The sequence below is a fragment of the Heliangelus exortis genome, chromosome 9 (genome assembly GCF_036169615.1).
Source record: "Heliangelus exortis chromosome 9, bHelExo1.hap1, whole genome shotgun sequence".
Lineage (NCBI taxonomy): Eukaryota > Metazoa > Chordata > Aves > Apodiformes > Trochilidae > Heliangelus > Heliangelus exortis.
Genome location: NC_092430.1, coordinates 22,444,091 through 22,463,458, shown reverse-complemented (window position 1 = coordinate 22,463,458; position 19,368 = coordinate 22,444,091). Strand labels below are relative to the sequence as shown.

General features: G+C 42.8%; 1 protein-coding gene across 4 annotated transcripts in view; it reads left to right on the top strand.

Moving 5' to 3' along the window:
• LOC139800035 (multiple epidermal growth factor-like domains protein 6) overlaps positions 1-19,368 on the top strand; it is a 188,025-nt gene that overhangs the window by 131,179 nt on the left and 37,478 nt on the right. For all 4 annotated transcript variants that reach the window (XR_011727553.1, XR_011727554.1, XM_071752718.1 and 1 more), the window contains exons 8-15: positions 6,063-6,185; positions 8,760-8,897; positions 11,139-11,261; positions 11,788-11,910; positions 12,819-12,977; positions 15,484-15,615; positions 17,983-18,111; positions 18,801-18,929. Coding sequence is in view for 2 of the 4 variants with exons in the window: in XM_071752718.1 (XP_071608819.1) it covers positions 6,063-6,185; positions 8,760-8,897; positions 11,139-11,261; positions 11,788-11,910; positions 12,819-12,977; positions 15,484-15,615; positions 17,983-18,111; positions 18,801-18,929 (1,056 nt within the window). In the remaining 2 variants the exon portion in view is untranslated. The remainder of the gene's footprint in view (positions 1-6,062; positions 6,186-8,759; positions 8,898-11,138; positions 11,262-11,787; positions 11,911-12,818; positions 12,978-15,483; positions 15,616-17,982; positions 18,112-18,800; positions 18,930-19,368) is intronic.

Genomic DNA, 19,368 nt, shown 5'->3' with positions numbered 1-19,368 from the left:
TGCCAGAGAAAGATAGGGCCAAATTTATGGATTTATTGAGCTGAAATTCCTGTCACAAAACCGTTTCCATATGGCTCCTCTTCTGCTCAGAGGTTTTATATGCTGTGTATAAAGTGTAAGTAAATCCTGCTGTTCAGCTTGCTTCCAACTCAGGCTGTGTGCAACCAGCACTTGGCTTTTGGTGTTGGCCTTCCCAACTCCTGCCCTCCACAGAGATGGCACACGCTGTGCTTCAGTGAGCATCCTCAGCCAGCTCCCTCCTCCATCCCTCATGGGGTGGCCGTGTTTTGTCCCTGAAATTGTCAGAAAGAGTTGGAAAAAGGGAGCTGTAGTGGGGAGAGGGAATCAGAGACCTTCTTCTGCTGTTCTCCAGCCTGTTTCCAAGCCTCCTGTGGCTCCTCCACTGCCTCTGCTGCTCAAGATGTCCTTGGCCAAGCCAGCTGAGTGTGCAAGCCCCTGCATAAAGCTTTTTAGTGTTTTTTTTATGGTGCTTTGGTGGCACAGAGGTTGTTTGGCAGGATCTGAGTGTGGCAGTGCCTCGTTGGGTGGGAGTTGTCCCTTGGGAAGTCCTGGAGCAGTTCAAACCATCATGGGCCACTTTGCACTCTGGCTCTAGCAGCAGCATGAGTTTGTCCCTTGGGTTCTTGCCAGCATTCCAGCCACTATGGGCATTTGCTCCTTTCCACCATGAGGCTGAGGAGGCTCAGCCACCCACTGAAGACAGCAGCTCCTCACCAGCCAGTGAGGAATTTCTCCTCCTCACTGTGGGGAAGTGGTGAGGTGAGTTTTGCCTGAGAGTGAGACCTTATCTGGAGTTCACATGGTTATCTGTGCTCAGGGTGGTGGAAATCCTCCTCCAGGAGGACAGCTGGGGTCAGAGGGAGGAGAATCTGTCTTAGAAGGGAAGCTCAGCTGGGAAAATAAGCACCAAGAAAGGTGACGTTTAGCAAATAAACACCTGGGAGAGAAAAGTGCTCATTAATCTGATGGACAGGATTTTTACAGGAGAAAATGAGCATTAAGTGGCCATTTGGGTTGGCAGTTACAGATGTTTGAAGCAGAGAAGGTGGGAGGAGGTGAGCCTGGCTGCTTTTAAGAGCCAGCCAGTAAGGATGGCTGCTGTAGTGCTAGGTTGGATGGAGCATCTACAGCCTCATGAGGGTGTCTGGTTGTGCTGTGAGTGTGGAGTCATCCCTGCTGGCTCCTTGGGGGCCTGTGCTGCATCCTGCAGCCCTGAAAGGCCATGCAGAAACACCCAGGAATGGTGGTAGCAGGGTGGTGCAGCCTTCAACAATTGGGAATTTTTGCCATACTGTTTAACAGCTTGGGATAGAGATTTGTAGGATGGAGTCTCTTCTCTACTGAAGAAATTGAGATGAATAATAAGAGCTAAATGTGTAGGGAAAAGAGCACTAAAGAGTTATTTTTAGCTTTTCCTGAAACCTGTCTGTTACAGGAAAAAAGATATATCAGTGGTATGCAAGTCAAACTGTGGTTGCCTTATCTGCTGAAGATCTTCCCTTTACAAACTGTTATCTTCTCTAAGGACTACCAAGGCTGCAATCTTTGTTCAAATTACTATATTTACTAACATCTACCCTATTATTTGTTGTTTGCTTGTTTTCATGTCCCAGTTTATTACAAGTTTTACTCTATATTGTAATCATGCTCAAATCAAAGGCTCAGATGCTCTGAAAACCTTTGTACTATGCATATTTAACAGGTACTGTTTGATAGTGATTTCATTTAATCTTTCCAAATAGAAAAAGAATCAGCACATAACTCAGTACTTCCTACCATCAAGGAACAAGTTCTTGCTTGAAGCTACAACCTTTGTAGACAGCAAATGGTTGAACTGCAGAGCCAAGTTGTCAGCCTCAAAGGTGTCACATAGGATGAAGTGCTTCTGTCCCCTGGAAACCTGTTGAAAGTGCAACAGAAAATTTCAGTTCTACATCCTTAACACTATTTTTTAGGGTTTTTTTATACTGTCAGGTCCAACTCTAAGCCTGCAAACTTGTATGGTTCTGTTCTTGAGATGCCAGGAGATGAAACAAGGGAATTCAAGGTGTTCAGAAAATGCCACTGTTTACACAGAAATAAAAATTGGAGAACATTTAAAAAAAAGCTACTTCACCTTGAAATACACGTGTATAAAATAGAGGTCTTACTCTCTTGTTTCCTTCTGCATAACTCTCTATGTATCTGGTTACCTACTGAAAGAGCCAAGCAGCAAGGTCTAGAGGAAAAGACATTCAACCTTTCCACAGGGTTACTGAAACTCCACTGCCAGTGCTGCTGAACTGATGCTGAGTTTCCTTCTGTCCCAGTAGAACGTGGCTTGTGTAGAGCTTGAGATGGCCAGTGAAGAAGATGGGCTGGAGGCAAGTGAGGAATACTGGTTGAAGGTCTCAAATCAGACAATGATTAGTAAAAATCTAAAACTGAATTAAAACTTGTATTGTAAGGAAAGAGGCTTAGCTTTTATAAAGGTTTATTTGAAACTAAGAAGAACTCTAGGGGCCACACTTTCAGAGGTATCCTCCAAATTTGCCTACTCAAATTTTACTCACCAGCTCCTTCAGGTAATTAGTACTCCACACTGAAACCTAAACCTTGTGCTGACTTTCAGATTTTGGTATGAAAACTCTGGCTCTGCACCCAAATCAGAAATATCCCAACAGTCCTAAGAGGTCTTTATTTGGGCAAATACATCAGTATGCTTCCAGCAGGTGTATGTTCCTAAAATAAACCCATAAAACACAGTGAAATTTTTGAGGTGAGGACTTCTGCAGAGACTTTTAAAGTAGTGTTTCTAAGTACTTGCCTCTCAGAGCAGCTTCTCCTTGAAAAATGGTATGTTACTCAAAACAAGAATAAAAAGCTCTGTTGTGCTACATGAACAGCATATGTTTTTAGACTGAAGGAGGTCTTTTGGGGCTCTTCAGCACTGATTTCCCCCAGTGTCTTTTAAAATAGACATTGTTCCATGGCAAACTCCACTGTTTTATGTGTTTATGGGTTCACACATATTGCAGTGCTAATTGCTATTGTTTAGAGTAACTCTTGAGATCTGCTCAGCTATGGAAAAAGAAGAAGAAAATGTACTGTTCTTGTCCTACTTCCAAGGTGTAAAATGAGCCCAGTTTCCCACTGCTTAAAGTGTTTCTGGCTCTCTCCTGCCGTCCAGCAAGAGAGAAAACAGCACACAGAAAAGCAACAGCTTTACTATACACCAAATTCTGTCCATTTTTTTATTTTATTTTTTTTCAGACTAATCTCTTACAGCTACAGTAATCTTCCACCTAAGTTGTAACACTGGCAGGTAAGACTGTTTTCAGGCAAAAACATGACCTTTGAGTTGAAAGTGCTCTCTAATTGGTTTCAGTGATAGACTCCTGCAGAAGCAGGAGTGGAGGGTGCTCACAAATGTGTCAAAATGAGAGAGGAGTTGCAAAATGCAAGTGTCATCCAGGGTATTATCTTTCTACAGGAAAAAAAAAATCCTGTTTAGTTTAGAAGCTGTAAACTGTGTGTTGGGAAGAAAGTTATTAATCAGTGCTCTGACTTACTGGGCTTTAGTGGAGTATGGGACACAAATATGCAGATTTGCTTTGAACCAGCATTTCTCTCTGTGATATTTGTGTCAGCTGACAGTCTCAAAGGACCATTTTAATAATGCAGCTTGCTCTGTGCTCCCTTAAATCCTGCTTTCTAGCAACTGGGTTTGTAGGTGCAGTAGTGTTACTCTTGTAGGGTCCCTTTAAAATAATGCCCCAGATACAGATCCTGGAAAACTGGTTCAAGTAACTCTCAACCAGGTCATGAAAACCTATTTAGAATTCAAAGGGCTTTTTAGCTGGAGAACTGTTTCCATATTAATAGAGAAACTACTGTGAAGGAAGAAACCATGAAGTGTATGATTTCCAAAGCAAAGAGCTTAAAAGTTGAATTCCAAAGTCCTGAATTTAGTCTGTGATTTTCAAAAGGATCTAAAGCATTTCTGACCTGAAATTTGGGAAAATTAGAGACCAAAATACCTACTTTTCTCTTTCAATCTGATACTTGAGAGCTGGATAGCTTATCAGTTTTATGAAGTAAAAAGTATTTATGAACTTTAACAGCATTATCTGGATCCAGGTATGTATTCAGGCATTTTGAAAACCTGGTCAAAGTTTTGCCAGTATTGAAACTGTTGTCTTATCCCCACAGACTACTGAATGTTTGCAAAATACTTTCTTCCTACCCTGAGTATTTCACTCAGTTGCCTGTAAGTCCTTCTGTGAGTAGCACTGCACACCTCAGTGATTCCCCTCTTACTGGGATTACTCATGAGCAAGGTTACTGAAAAAGCAGAGTGTTTTTAGGTAGTGTAGACAGCAGTGGGTTTAATTCTGGGGTCAGCATGTTACTCTGACACACACTGACAATTCTGTTAATTTATGTATAAACTGAAGCACTAGGTAACATGAAATGTTACCTGTTGGAATAAATTTTCTCTCTGACCTCACGGCAACACTCTTTTGAGTCCTTAAGAATCATGTCTTAAGATGGATGTACAATTATTGTTTTTCCTCCTAGAAATTATTCAGTGGCTTTTGCAAAATTCAAGCTGATATTTGACTCTTTGGCAGCCAAGCTAGGAGGAGGCAGAGGGCAACTCTAGTGTCATACTTGGGCTATTGGCTTTATTTATAAGATACAGAGAACAGTGGCTGTGGTTCAGGTTTTTTGGGTTTTTCTCTATATGAAAAAGCAGAAAAACAGAGAGAGGAACATTTACAACATTTGCCAACACAGTCTACTTGCAAAATGCCAGATAATTACAGAAAAAGGAGAAATAGCCCATTTGATTCTACACAGCAGCTACTCACATTGCTGCTTCAGAGAAGCTGTCATTTATCCTGAAATTTTCATGAGTCGATGTGTGGTGGTTGCACTGCCTGGGGCATCTTTTTGCAACCGGGCTGATTGCATGTATCAAGCTGCTTGTGTTCAAGTCTAAGGGACTATGAGTACTGACACTGATCACAGCTCATACGGAGAGAGAAACCTGTCAGCAAGTGGTTTGCTCTGGTGAAAAGGTGAGGAGCTGCACACCGGGCTGTTCTCCCCTGTGTGCAAGACACTGACTCAGGATCAGGGCAACAACGAATCTTTATTTTGCAAGCAAAATGTCAGAACAAAGGAAGGAGCAGGAGGTGGGTTAGGGGGTTGCAAGAAAAAGCCAGTCTTAGCAAAGAGGTTGGTGTTGCCTGCAGATGTGCTCCACAGCACCAGTATTTAGTACAAGATTTTACTTTGCTTTTTTTTTTTTTCTTTCGGTAATTACTCCTTAAGAATATTTTCATGCTCCGCTGAGATTTTAGGAAGATGGATGCCTTTGGTGGCATTCAACTTCCAAATACAGACTAGGGAGTGTAAAGCTGAGGAGCAGCCTGCCTGGTAAAGGACTGGGTGAAGAATTGTCCCCCCCATGCTCTTCACCTTTTTTGTGGGGTGAAACTCCTGATTCGAGGAGCTGCTGCCTCCCTGCTGGGCTTCTCTAGAAGAAGCTGCAGGATTCAGGGATGTGACACAGAGGATCTGCCTCCATCATACCTGCAGAGGCCCAGCCACCACTTAATCCAAATCATTTGACAGTCAGGAAATAATTAGACCTTTCCTGCTCTATTAATTTAAAAGTAATGTATGTGATAATTTTAGGGTATTGGGAGACAGGAATTTTTTTCTGCGTTCTCATTTTTTTTTTTTGCTGTTGCTTATGTTGTTGGAATAATAGACAAGCTACTTTGGCTGATACTACAAATATAAAGTCTGATATTGTAAATATTCATGTTGAAAAGTTCAATATCAGCTATGGTTAGAAAAAAAGGAGGTCTTGCAGAATGATGTTGTGAGTTTGGTGTTCCTGCATTCATGAAACGCTGTCATTTGTAGACTGACATCAGGATGCTCATTGCAGTGGATGCTTGGAAATACAGCCATGTGCATGGAAAGCAGTATTATTTTTTATTTCAATATCCTAATGGATGCCTCTGCCTTTCTCTCTGCTTTTTTAGACATTGATGAGTGTGCAGAAGGGAGAGGCAGGTGTGCTCATCGCTGTGTGAACACTCTGGGATCCTTCACCTGTGTCTGTAATCCTGGTTTTGAGCTGGGGGCTGATGGAAAGCAGTGCTACCGTAAGTGACTCTTTCACAGCTATGCATTTCAGGACATCTTATCTGCAAACTGCTATGCTTCAGTTTTAATTCAGTTGGATTAGCACTCCCAGCAAAATAAATGCGTGCAAAAGCTCAAGCTTAATACTATTTCCTTCATCTTCTGCTGGTTTTGCAGGTTGATACATTCCTAAGCCTGTATTCAGACCTTAATTACTGCATTTCAAAGAGCAAATAGCCCTGTTGGTTTATCTACAGAGTCTGGTGAATTCTATTGCAGAGCTACCAAAATACTGCTGTTCCATGGAATGTATTCATTCCTGCCCTCCTCCTCCCAGTATTATTTTTATGCTGAATCTGATGCAAAACAAAACAAACTCTGCTCTTGCCTTCATCTCTCCAGGTTTCCTTATTTTTCTCCTGAGTTTACTGACACTGTTAAGTAGAGAATTTGGTGTGGGGGAGGGGGTTAGAAAAATAAGCAAAATTGGGGATGCAAAAAATATTTGAACAACTAAAATTTTCCAGACTAAAATGATGCTGAGCCATGTTGTCTTCCCTCACATACCTCCCTCTTGCCAGCAGGGTTTTTTAATCCACACTGCTGTTCTTGAGAAGGGGACAGACTCCCAAGCACTGTGAGCTGATAGGTGATCCCTGGGCTGTCCCTGAAGGCAAATTTAGGTTAATAAAGGAGGTGATGTAGAAAAGTTGGTGTTATTATGGACCTAACATAAGCTCACTGGAATGCAGACAAAGCATGACCTGTTCCAGCAAAGAGATGGGCAAAGATCATTCAATCTTAATAATACTGTGCATGAACTTTCAGCAGAATTTCCTTAGGAAAATATGCTGCATGCCAGAGAATGAATGCTTTCTTTAAGAATGTATGTGTAAGAAATACTTAATAAGGGTGAAAATCAGTTTCAAAGCATTAACATACATTAAAACCAAAAACCAATTACAGGAGAGACATCCTGGAGAATTATTTCGTGGGTGATGGGCAACTGTGAGTAGTGCAATGGCAGAGGAAATGCAATTAATATCTAGGTATGAAATGATCTGTTATGAGTATAAGGAAGTTATTTAGACCACTTAGATTTCATAGTGATTTTCTGATAATATTTTTTCTCTTATGCTCAGCAATTCTCTGGGGGTGGTGAATCTCTGTGCCTGGTGTACAATATTACAGAGCAAACAATAAAAATAAAAAACATTCTGCATATATTTATGATCAGGATTATCCCAGTGTTTGAGCAATTTACAATCTTTGTTTATTTTTTTCATTTCCCCAGTGGCATGGGGAAGAGCTGCTGTCCCAGTTTTACTGATTAAGAACTGAGACACAATAAATGATGAGGAAGTCAGATTCTCTGTTTGATGGCTGGATTTCCTAGATCCCATCTTAACACATTGGACAGGAGACAATATTTCTTTTCTCTGGTGCAAGCAGTCATACCACGCAGGAGATGTAGCCCCTGATCTATGTTCTCCTCATTTATACCCCCTGCCATCTAGACTTGCATTATTTTCTGGCAGTCAGATTTCTCCCTGGGAGCACAAGAAGTGATAGGATCAGAGCCACTGACATAGATGTGTCCATGAGCTGCAACAGTGAGGAAATAGCATCCTTGTGTACCAGATCTGATGGCATCACTCTGAGCTGGGCTGTTTCTGGAAGCAGGGTGGCTCCTTTAGGGGAGGAGGTTTCTGAGTTCTTCTGCAATCAGTTCCTCTCTAAATAGCTCTGTAAGAAGACAATTCAGGTAATTCTTTGAGAGAAACTTGATAACTGAACTCTTTTCATCCTGAAGAAATTATTTAATGAAGTACCTTGGTGGGAATGAGATGGACAGATGTTCCCTTTCCTCTAGGAAGGTTTCCACTGGACCTGTTGAAATGTTGCCAGGACTGTCAAGCAAACCAAGGGCTGGAGAGTGGGGTGGGTCCATCAGGGTGAAGGGGGCTGCTGCCAGCATCACACCACCCACTGTCTTAGTTGTAGAGGTACAAAGTCTGATCAGAGGGGCTCCTGTGTGTCCCCTTGAAGGGGTATCCAAGGGGCAAAACCTACAGATTTGCTTTGTGGTTAGGTGTCAGGCTTGGTGACAGGCCTCTGCTATGAAAATTTGGAGGCATCTGTGTTCAGTGGATGTTTCAGAACCCATCTCTTTCCCATTCACATTCACATACAAAGCTAAAAGCTGTTCTTTGCAAAGCATAAGCAGTCTGGGTTGAGAGGAACCATCTGGGTCCTTCAGATGGCTCCACTCCTCCGGGGCAAGGGCAGAGCTCACTGTTAGGTTCAAGCAAAGCATAAATTCCAGGAAACCCATGAAAGCTTTCATAACAGGCAGACTGCTGAAACAGTGAGCTGGCTTCATGTTGCCAATGTCAAGAGCATCCACTGTTATGACACAAAGAGACAAATACCTGGAGTTCAGTCACTCCAAAACAAGTTCTTCTCGGGAGCCGGGCTTATATTTCCGGCTAAATCCATCGAGCTATGGATGCTTTTTCACAGCAGCCTTGTTCCCTGGTGACTCTCCCTCTCTGCATGCTTTTTAACATCTTTTTGATTTGTTTCTCCACAAGGCATCGAGATGGAAATTGTCAACAGCTGCCAGGACAGCAACGGTGGCTGCTCTCACCGCTGCCAGCACACGGCAGCGGGGCCGCGCTGCTCCTGCCCCGACGGCTATCGCCTCGATTTGGATGGCAAAACGTGTGCAGGTAATTCCCAGCCTCTCCATGGGAGGAGGGAGGAGGTGTGGTGGGTCTCTCTGCAAGGGAAGCCTGCAGGAGAGCTGTCGCTCAAGGAAATGCCTTCCCATCTCCTGCCTTTCTCCTACAAGTTTTAATTAATACCGTCCTCTGGCGCTGTCACAGCCGCTGCTCCGGCTTGCCTGGCTCTGCGTGTTTGCTGGGATTATTAATTAACAAAGGGAAGGAGTTCTGCCTCTCAAATGGAAGATGACACTTTGATGCATCACTCTGGCTGTATCTCACTGTGTCTAGCCCAAGCATCACTCACCTGACTTTTTTTCCTTCTTTTCCTCACCCACCAGCTGGGGAGAGGCTCAGCTCTGGCTGGGAGCAGTAGCGCTGCTGTTCTGAAGTGCCTCGTGCCCAAACTCCACTTTGTGTTAAAGAAGTTGCTCTATTTCCATCAGATTTGCTCAGTGATGAGGTTGCACTTCTGGCTGTGAGAAGTCTCACTTAAGACGTGAAAGCCATAGTTAGATTTGTTTTTATTTTGAGAGAAGTGCTTAGAAATTCCTTCATGTCTTACACGATTTTACAATGTGACTTTTTTTGTTTATGGCTTTTGCTGTGCAAACTGTCTCATTCTGGTTTAGACTTGCTGTCACTGTGCCATTAAAATTTTAAGAATAGCCAAGAAGAGAAAGGAAAGAAAAAAAAAAAAAGTAAGCAGACACCATAGAGAAGTCTAGTTAGACATGAGGAGAGCTAGCGAGCTGGAGCTCTGGTGAATGAGAGGCATTTCAGATGAGAAGGGTCTTGAAACAGAAAAAGTGCAGGGGAGGAAGAAAGAACTGAGTTCTGCAAGGCTGGTTGATGATGGAGCTTCAAAAATGAAAGACAAGAAGGCAAGGGAGGTAGATTTGGACTCAGAGCCTCACAGAGCTGGGATGGGTTGCACAGTCTCAATTTGTGCAGAGATGAGAGGAGGAAGAGCAGCCTCCTGCCTGCACCTTGGCTCAGTGACCTGCTGGTGGAGATTTCTTTCAGAGGGAAGCAGTTAGTCCAGCCACAGTGAGGGAAGGAGAGTGCAGGAGAAGGGTTTGGCAAGGCTGATGACTTGAAAAACTGCTCTTAATGGCAAAATCTTTTTGTTGGATGCAACTTTTGCATTCCTACACAGACACGGGGCTGTTGCTAGACCCCAGAGCAAGGCATCATCTGACAGACTGCAGAGGAGCTCATCTTGTGACATTTCTGGAAACCACTCCATGTTCAAATAACCTGCATTAATCATCTTTGTGCTGACCTCCTCACCTCAACTGATTAATTACATTTTCTTTCTCCTCTTTCTCCTGTCAGTGTTTCCTAATACTGTTGGTACTCCTTCCAAGGTTAATTGAGATGCTGACCTTTCCCATCTGCAGCTGCTGGGTAACATTCCAAAGCCTTTTGCAGACTCAGCATTGACAAGGTGGCCCTTGATGGCCACCGACCTGCTCAGTGGGCTGAGATCAGCTGAGAGGCTGCAGTGAACAGATAACAGCTCGATTCTTGTATCTAATCAGCACAGCAGCACTGTTGACAATACCAATTTCCAGATGGACACAGGGCAGGATAAAGCAATGGGCAATTGGTTATCAGAAGCTACCATTGCACCTAGCAGGCTGCTGGTGTCCAGCAAACACATTGTTGGATCAGAGCCTTGTTTCATAAGTTTGGACTGAGTAAGATGGAACAGAAAAAAAAATGCAAATGGTTAAACATCTTCTCCTTAGTAAATTGTGATAGGACCAGAGGAAATGGATGGAAGCTGTGCCAGGGGAAGCTTAGGCAAGATGTTAGGAAAATTTTTTCACTGAGAGGGTTGTCAGGCATTGGGGAGGCACATAAAAGGCATTTGGACCTGGTCCTTAAGGACGTGGGTCAGTAGTTAGATTATGGTGTTGGTCAAAGGTTGGACTGGATGATCTTGGAGGTCTCTTCCAACCTAAACATGCTGTGATTATGTAGATTTCTGTTAAAGAGATGGTACTTGTGGGCTGGTGAGACTTAGTTGTCTGCTTTCTAAATCATCTGGTGGTAACTGAGACTTGCAGGAAAGATGCCTCTCCCTGGACGTGGAGGGGATTGGCTGCCGTGGGGGAAGGTAGGATTCATGTAGCATTCAGACAGTGGTTTAGGTGAGTGAGAGGAGAGGAAGACATAGAAAGCCACACGCTGAAAAGCCCAGGAGCTTTCCAGCAGCTCAGACTGTGTCTGTCCTTGCAGAGCTGGACGAGTGTGAGACCGGGGATTCCTGCTGCTCCCAGTTCTGCATCAACTACGCGGGCGGCTACGACTGCGCCTGCAGAGCGGGGTTCCAGCTCAACGCCGATGGCTGTGCCTGTGATGGTGAGTGCCTGGGCACCAGTGGCTCAGCCCAGGGCTTTGTGGGCATTTCCCTAAAACCAGAAGCAGCCACCCTCTGCCAGCTTTGCTGGTAAGGTTTGCAAATGTGTGATTTCCACTTTGGAATATGGTAATATCATGGTATCCGGCGTGGAGAAGGGGAGCTGTGGGAGATGAGCCAGCACAGAGGAACTTTTCCTCTTCTCTCTGTGGACTCTGCATCTTGATGTGTGTTAAAGACTACTCTACAAAACAAGAGCCCTCGAAGTAACCAATGGATCAACTGAGCTTAACAGCTTGAAGCAGCTGTTTTCACTTGAGACAAAAACATAGGTGAAAGAATCTATTCTACGTTGCCCTGAAATGTTTTAATATCCCTAATACTAGTGAGAGAGCCCCAAAGTGCTAAGAAAAACAGGTTTTCTTATTCGCAAGAATAATTTTTCAGGTGCATCCAGGCACAGAGTGCACTGCTTGGAAGCAGAAGTACTTGCATCTAATCATGATTTATGTCTTTTTTTTTTTCTAGATGTGGATGAATGTCTTGTTGAGAATGGCAACTGTGACCATTTCTGTGTTAATTCTCTGGGGTCATATGAATGTGCATGTAAGGAGGGCTACAGGCTTGGTGTTAACAGACAGTCCTGCATCAGTAAGTTATTTTTATATCTTGTGGGCCATTAAGTACTCCCCATAGATATTTTTTAAAATAAGAATTCAAAACTAAGATTTTCACAGACCCTGGGATTTTGGGAGCCCCAACTTGAGCCGTCTCTAAATGTGTCCAGGGTAGAGCTATGTGCAGCATGTGGATCCCAAGTTCATCCTCAAGGAATAAGTTCTGGCAAAGATTAATGGGAGATGAACATGTAAATCCCCTGGACATGCCTGAAAACCTTGTGTTTTAGGAATAAATAGTATTTTTACAGTTTTCTTGCACTATTTGATGAAGTTTAACATCCTGTGGAAAAAAGCTAGCCAGATTCTGCCTTGAGGAACCAAGGCAAGTTTTCCACTTAAGTCAGTGGTGTAATTCTGGATTTCTGCCAATGTAACCAGTACAGAGTTTAGCCTAGGAACTTAATTTTATAAGCAGGTTTTAGCAGAGTTTGATATTTAATCAGCTCCAAAAGGAAAGCCAACTGATTTCCCATCATTTTAAGGCTCAAATTTTTAGTTTTTCCGAAAATAAATTGGACAGTCAGCCTCACTCTATATTTGTCATCTCCAAAAAGAGCTAGAGTAATGACCTTCATTAACTAAAAATAATCTCAAACTTCAAGTTAGGAAAATTAAAGTCCTTGGTTAATCTTCTTTTTTTGACTTTCCAGGACTAGAGTTATTTCCAGAGAAAGAAAAAAATACCTTTTTTTCTTTTTTTCTTTTTGGATAGCAAAAACTCTGTTTATGCTACAGATGAGAAAATGAATCGACTGCAACTGCTGTGCAGACATGGGAATGGAGCTGGAAAATATACCAGCATAATAAAAATAAAATGCAAATGAAATTGTCATGGGGGAAGGCTTGGGGCCAGGTCCTGATGGCATTTTTGTGTGTCAGCCCTAGGTGGAGAGGAGGCGGATGCGGAGGAGGCAGCGGGGTTTGCTGGGGCTCCAGGGCTGCAGTTCAGAGGTCCCCCCCAGCTCCTTCACTATGCTCTTGGTTCCCTGTATGAGGATGAAGACTCTCGAGGAGAACTCACTCTGGTGCACAGGGTCGGTGAGTGAAGGGGTTTCCCTTTCAGCCATGGGAGCAAATGGAGGAAATAATGTCAGAAAAAGGATTCGGGGTGAGAGTGATGCTGGGCTGGCTGGGCTCAGGCCATCAGGAGGAGTTGAGGAGGAATGAGCATCAATCCTGCTCTCTGCCTGTCCTCCATGCCAGCAGGGAGGAGGCATTGTCACATGTCCTGTCCCAAAAGGGACATTTTTGGGGAACAGGGAGGCTTCTTGGTTGTGGCTGCTGCTGCCTGGATACAGCGGGGAGGGATGCAGCTGGGAAAAGTGAGAAGCACAGCAAGGAAGGGATGGGAGGCTTTAGAGAAAAACAGGGTGTTTGTACAAAGCCCCAGAGGCAACAAACAGATCTTGTTCATCCTGGGGGTGAGAGGGTTGTGGGGGTTGCTCAAAATCCACCAAAGCTGCTCTGCTGGGAGCAAGCCCTTGTGAAATGCTCCCTTTCTTCTAGAGCTAGGAAAGGAGGCTGTTGGGGCATGTGTGCCTGTTTACAAGCCCCTTTATAATAATTGCAGGGATTTTTGCTTAAGATATGTGCATTCTTCTTTGTGGGGAAAAAAAAAAAACAAACCAAAACAACCCCTCTGGAGATTCATGTCCCTTTGGTTGCTTTGGGCATGTTCTCCAGGAAAAGCATGGAGTAATCAATGTAGAACTCAGGCTGGTCAAAGGCTTGGCACAACCAGTGACAAACAGTCTCAGGAGTGGGTGCAAAGTAGCTTTGCATCCTGTCTGGACTTTGCATGACTTCAGTTTTTCCACCTGGAGGTGGAAACTTCACCAGCTGTGGGTGTTGCAGCCTTGTGCTTCCTTTCTGATGAGTGCAGTAAGTGCTGGTAGAATGTCTTATTTTTGTTATATATGCCCTGTGATTTTTGTATGAGCTCTAATTACTCATCTGAGGACTGTGCCCTACAGGCAAAAAAATCAGGAATTGGCTTTAATAAAAAATTAACTTATTTTCATGAACAAAGCTGTTAAGACCTCCCAAATCGCACAGCATCCAGACAGACTCAACGACACTGATAACCAATTGGGAAACTGATAAATGGGATAACCACAGGCAAAGTTATCAGGCCTAGAAACCACAATCAAATATTTATTGAACAGTTTTTTCATGCTTTATTTATTTTTAGCCAGATAAATTTGGGTGTTATCAGTCATAGCTGAGCACCACTCTTTCTAAAGCTTAGGCTTTGAAGTATCTGATGGTCTGTAGGAAAAGGTGTTGGAGAAATGGAACTTTTAATGGTTCAGTAAGTTATTTTACCTCCCAAATATTAATTTATTCCCCGTACTTTCAGTCATATTTTTGTGCTCTGTAAAAATACATCTTTAAACAATAAGTTGATGGAAGTAATTAACTATTTTCTATAGATTTAATGACTTGTTAATATAAAAGCATGATGGTAATTTGTGTTCTTCTCCTGAAGTATGAATTTATAGCCTGTTCCAAGTGGGAGCACTGGGATTCTGAATTGCTGTGGAAGCTTGGGCATTTGTTCAGCTTCAGAAAAAGGAACAGTTGGGTGCTGAGACCTGGAGGAAATCTGGCTTCACACTGAAAATTACTGGTGAAAAGCAACCAGTCTGCTAACTTACTGTTAGCTGAAATCATCCACCACCTCTTTCAGGTGGTGTTCAAAATCCCCTTCCAAAAGGCCTCCAGCCACAGCCTTAAAGCCTCAAATGCAATAAACTGTCAGTGTGGATAGGATCTTAATGTCACTGAAATATTTTAGCAGGGAGTGACACACATCTATGTTTCTGGATAGACCCCACAAAGAGAGAAGATGAGGGTGCACATGTCTGTGCTTGTATTTGGGTGTAAGGGAGAAAAAGAGGGTGGGGGAAGGTGAGGGAGGAGTGCATTTTCTTTATTTTTTTTTAGCTAGACTAACCCTTTTTTTTAATGTTCGTGAAGAAGAGAGGAAGTGATAAATGGCTATTATTATGGTTTGTTTTCCTAGAGTAACATTTGAACTATGTTGTAAAAATACTACTTGCCTATGCTTAAATAGCATCTTCTGCAACAGGAAAACAAAAAGGAGAGCTTGGTAAGGAGAAAAGGAGAGTCTCTACCAATAAATACTTTTAATTATATACAGCATTATCAATAATTAGGTGCAAAATGCACTTTTTCTGAAGGCAGAATATTTGCTCATAAAAAGTAGGTTTAAGTGTTCTTTGGGGAATTATAGCATTTAAGGGAGTATATTCCAGCTAAAGTCCCAGCTTTTCTTTTATTTAGACTCTACAAGTTGAAGAGGAAGTTGGAAATCTCCCTTTGGGACCATCTTTTGGGATAACTCTGATATTTGCAACATTAATGCTAACAACATGAATACTTTTTTTCCAGCCTGGCAATATTGTGCAGATTCCCTTTTCACACTTGTGCAGCTGGAGTGTTAGGTAAGAGCTTGTGGAAGTGTTTTATCTGGATGCTCATTAAACCTCCTGTACTTTTTATTCCTTTATTTACAATTCAGTTTGCCTGGATAACACTTTTGGCAACGACTGCAGCCTGAGCTGTAAGGACTGTCTGAATGGGGGCAGCTGTAACCAAGAAGGCAGTGGCTGTGTGTGCTCACCTGGGTGGACTGGCATTATCTGTAATGAGAGTGAGTATGGGGTGTTTGAAAGGTGGGGACTTTGTGCTAGTGCCATGACACTGCAGAGAGGTAGGGAATAAGAATAACCTGGTGTAGTTCTTATCAGCAAAGCCTTCTAAGCTGCACAGCTGCCTCGTAAGAGGATCAAAATTTTATTGTAATGTGTCACATTCAACAGAAATTGTAAGGGATGCTACAAGATACAGTGTGAACCTTCAAACAGCAAGGTCTCTCCCCTCCAGTTGCAGTGCAGTGAGTGCATTCTTGCTTCCTAAATATTGGTGTTGATGTTTGGTCCTTATTCACTCTGCTGCTGAAAGGTGCCAAGCTTTGCCTTCCATGCTTTGCTGCCCAGGTTGCCTCAGTGACTTTCAGAAGTCTGTCCTGGCAGGTGGTGTGACAATCTGGGTGGACAGAGATGATAAACTTATTTTTTTCCTTTACAGTATCTTAAAACATTGCCTCTTCTCTTTTTCTCCTTTTTCTCTTTTTTTTCTCTTTCTCTTTTTCTCTTTTTTTCTTTTTCCCTTTTAGTCCTTTTTCTCTCTTTTTCTTTCTCTTTTTCTCTCTCTTTTTCTTTCTCTCTTTTTCCTTTTTCTGTTTCTCCTTTTTTCTTCTTTTCTTTTTTCCTTTTCTTTTTTTCTCTTTTTAGTTTTTTCTCCTTGTGTTTGTAAACTTGACCTTGATTTTTATTTCCTTATCATTTTTTTTCTTAGTAACATATTTTTATGTAATGGTTAATCTTTAATACTGGAGACTGCATTTTTCAGAATTCTCTTCCCAAGTTGGTCAGTGCCCTTAGTAATAGCTTTAAACTCTTCTTACCCCTTCCTCCTGGCAAAAGTTCTTCTTAGTTCAGGAGCATGTGTCAAAACCAACTGGAAAGATGGAGCAGTGATTTCTTGATGTCCCATGCACTGTTCTTCAGCTGCAGTTCAGCACCACTCGTGTTGCTTTTCTGAGACCTCTCCCTGCAGTCTCTCAATGTATTTGAGTGGGTCTCTCCATTTTCTGGTGTGTGGTGTGGTGGCCCACCATGCTCAGAAAGTCTGTGCTATTGCTGATGAGACAAATATGATTAAGAATTCTTACTTTGCATCAGAAATCTTCACATTAATCACCATCAAGATTGTTTGGGAGGCATCATAACAAAGACAGAAATACAGAAAACCCAGCAAATTATTGAAACCAGCAGTCTTACCAGGGTTATTTTGGGAGACTGATAGTGGGTTTGGTTTGGAGACACCGAGACAGCTGCAAAAATATGGAATGAAAAGGATTAAAATTGTCATTTCTAGTCTGAGACAGTTCAAGCTATCAAGTTAGGATATTCATACTTGTGTTCATGGTGCTCTAGTGGTTGAGGATAGATTATAAAAATTTGAAGACAGGTTAGAAAGTCTTTAGTTCACTTCATAAATAATAATAGCATTTTTGCTCTTTATTTACACTAGATATCCGTGCATGTAATCTGGTGGGATTTGCCTCTGGAATTTAAAGAACTTTAATGGGACTGTGTTATTGAGCCAAACCTGCAGTCTGATGAATTAGGCATTGACAGTGATAAATACAATATATAATCTGTATGAATTAGCCACATCTGATTGCTTTCCCTCTTTTCTCTTGCTTTCTTAGTGTACAGCATAGTTCATGAATTTTAGGGTAAGCTAAATAGTTGAGAAAAGTGGAACTAAATTTCTGTAATAACACACCAAAGAAGCCAAATGGAAATTGATGTGAAATGTCAAGTTTCTTAATGTACATTGATAAAATGTCAGTTAAGTCAGATGACTCCAGAAACTGTATTTACTCAGTGAGCTCAGGCTGCAAACAGCAGAGCAAGACTTCATTCCACAATTAGTTTTGCACTGCAGCAATGAGGGGTTTAGGAAAGAACCCTGTACAGTTGTGGATCCATTTCTGCTGTGATCATCTGTGGAATGTAAGAGAAAAACACAATGTTATTTTTGTAATAGTATTTGGGAGGGGGAAAAAAAACCCCCACGTTTAAAATAGGTCTCTCCAGATATTTAAAACTGTGCTCGGATTTTTTTAAGCTTTGTATTTTATAGGCAATGCTTTTGAGCCTCAGGCTTTAGGTGGAGGAGGAGCATATGCAGGGGGAGAATGTGGATACATCACCTAAGTAAGCTTCACATCAGCTTGGTGAATTCAGGTGTCCTTTTAAAATTGTAAATTAAATTACAGATGGATGTGTATTCCCTTATGTAAAAAGAACATGACTTTGTTTAGAGCCTGTTTGACTAAAGGGGCTCTTTCCTTGCTGAAGTTGGATGATTTGAGTCTTACCTCTCTTCATCTCTAGCAGAAGGAAAGGATCTCTTGGCACATCCATCTTCCCTGCTTTCTCCACAGCTTGTTCCCCCGGGACCTACGGCAGAGGCTGTGCCAGCGTTTGCCAGTGCCGGAACGGAGGCTCCTGTGAGCCAGTGTCAGGGCAGTGCCTCTGCCCCCCTGGAGTGCAGGGACAGCTCTGCCAGGATGGTATGGCTGCCCCAACCCCCCCCCACCTCCTCCCTCTTAGAATGTCAGGTTGGAAGGGACCTCGAGGATCCTCTGGTCCAACCCTTCTAATATGATTGTTTGTAGGAGCACCCCGTCAAGCTGAGACTCCAAAGTGTCTGAAGTGGGGGAATCCACCAACATTCCCAATGTTTGACTGTCCTCAGAGTGAAAAATTTTCCTCTTGTGCTCTAATAGAATCTTGCCAGGAGCAATTTGTGCCCTTTGCCCCTTGTCTTGTCCATGGGATTCCTTGTAAATAGGCAGTCTCCATCTTCTTTGTAGCTCCCCTTGAAGTACTGGAACACTGTAATAAGCCCTGCCTTAAGCCTTCTCTTCACAGGGATGAACACACCCAGTTTTCTCAGCCTCCCCTCATTTCTACCCAGATGTAATTGTGCCTGGTAAATCTTAGGGGCTTGAAGGAGAAGAGTCTCCCTTGTGTGTGACATACTTCAGCCCTGTGGCTTGCCTCACTGTGACTTTAGGTTTAAACAATAAACAAAACAGAGGGTAAGCAAAAAGAAGTGCCTTGTAGGGGTGGGTTGTGGGGAGCCCCAGGGCAGTGAAAAGTCAGCATGGTCTTCTTTGTAGCACCGACTTAAAGAGGTTTGAGGTTTGTGTTTAAACACTTAACAGCTGATGCCTTGCTGTCTTTGTGCACTCTAAAGGTTGCCCAAAAGGCTTTTTTGGGAAGAACTGTAACAAACCATGCAACTGTGCCAACAACGGCTACTGCCACAGACTGTATGGAGCCTGCCTCTGCGACCCCGGGCGCTACGGCCGCTTCTGCCACCTTGGTAAGTCCCACAGCTTCTCAGATCTGTTCATTTCACACATGTTCATCATAGCTGGCTTAAAAAGGTTCCACATCACATATAAAATGAGTGGGGCTTTGAGTTCTGCCATGAGCTGGGAGTAGAGAGAGGATGTGACTTTCGACATGTGCTGGAACACCCCAGAAGCATAATCACAGAATTGTTGTCAATAGAAAAGATCATGGAGTACAACCATAAACTTCATTAATGAATTCTTCAAGCAATTAATCTTTGCCATAAGGACTCAGCTTTACCAATGCACAAAGGTGAGGACTATAGGTAGGGCTGGGGTGGGGTGGACAGGTTAATGTTTTTGGTGAAGTTCCAGTCTGGTTGGAGCTAATGAGTGGCTGCTAATGTGGTTGGAGTGGGAGCTGAGGAAGGACAAGGGCAAAATGTTAAATGGGAATAAAAAGAATAA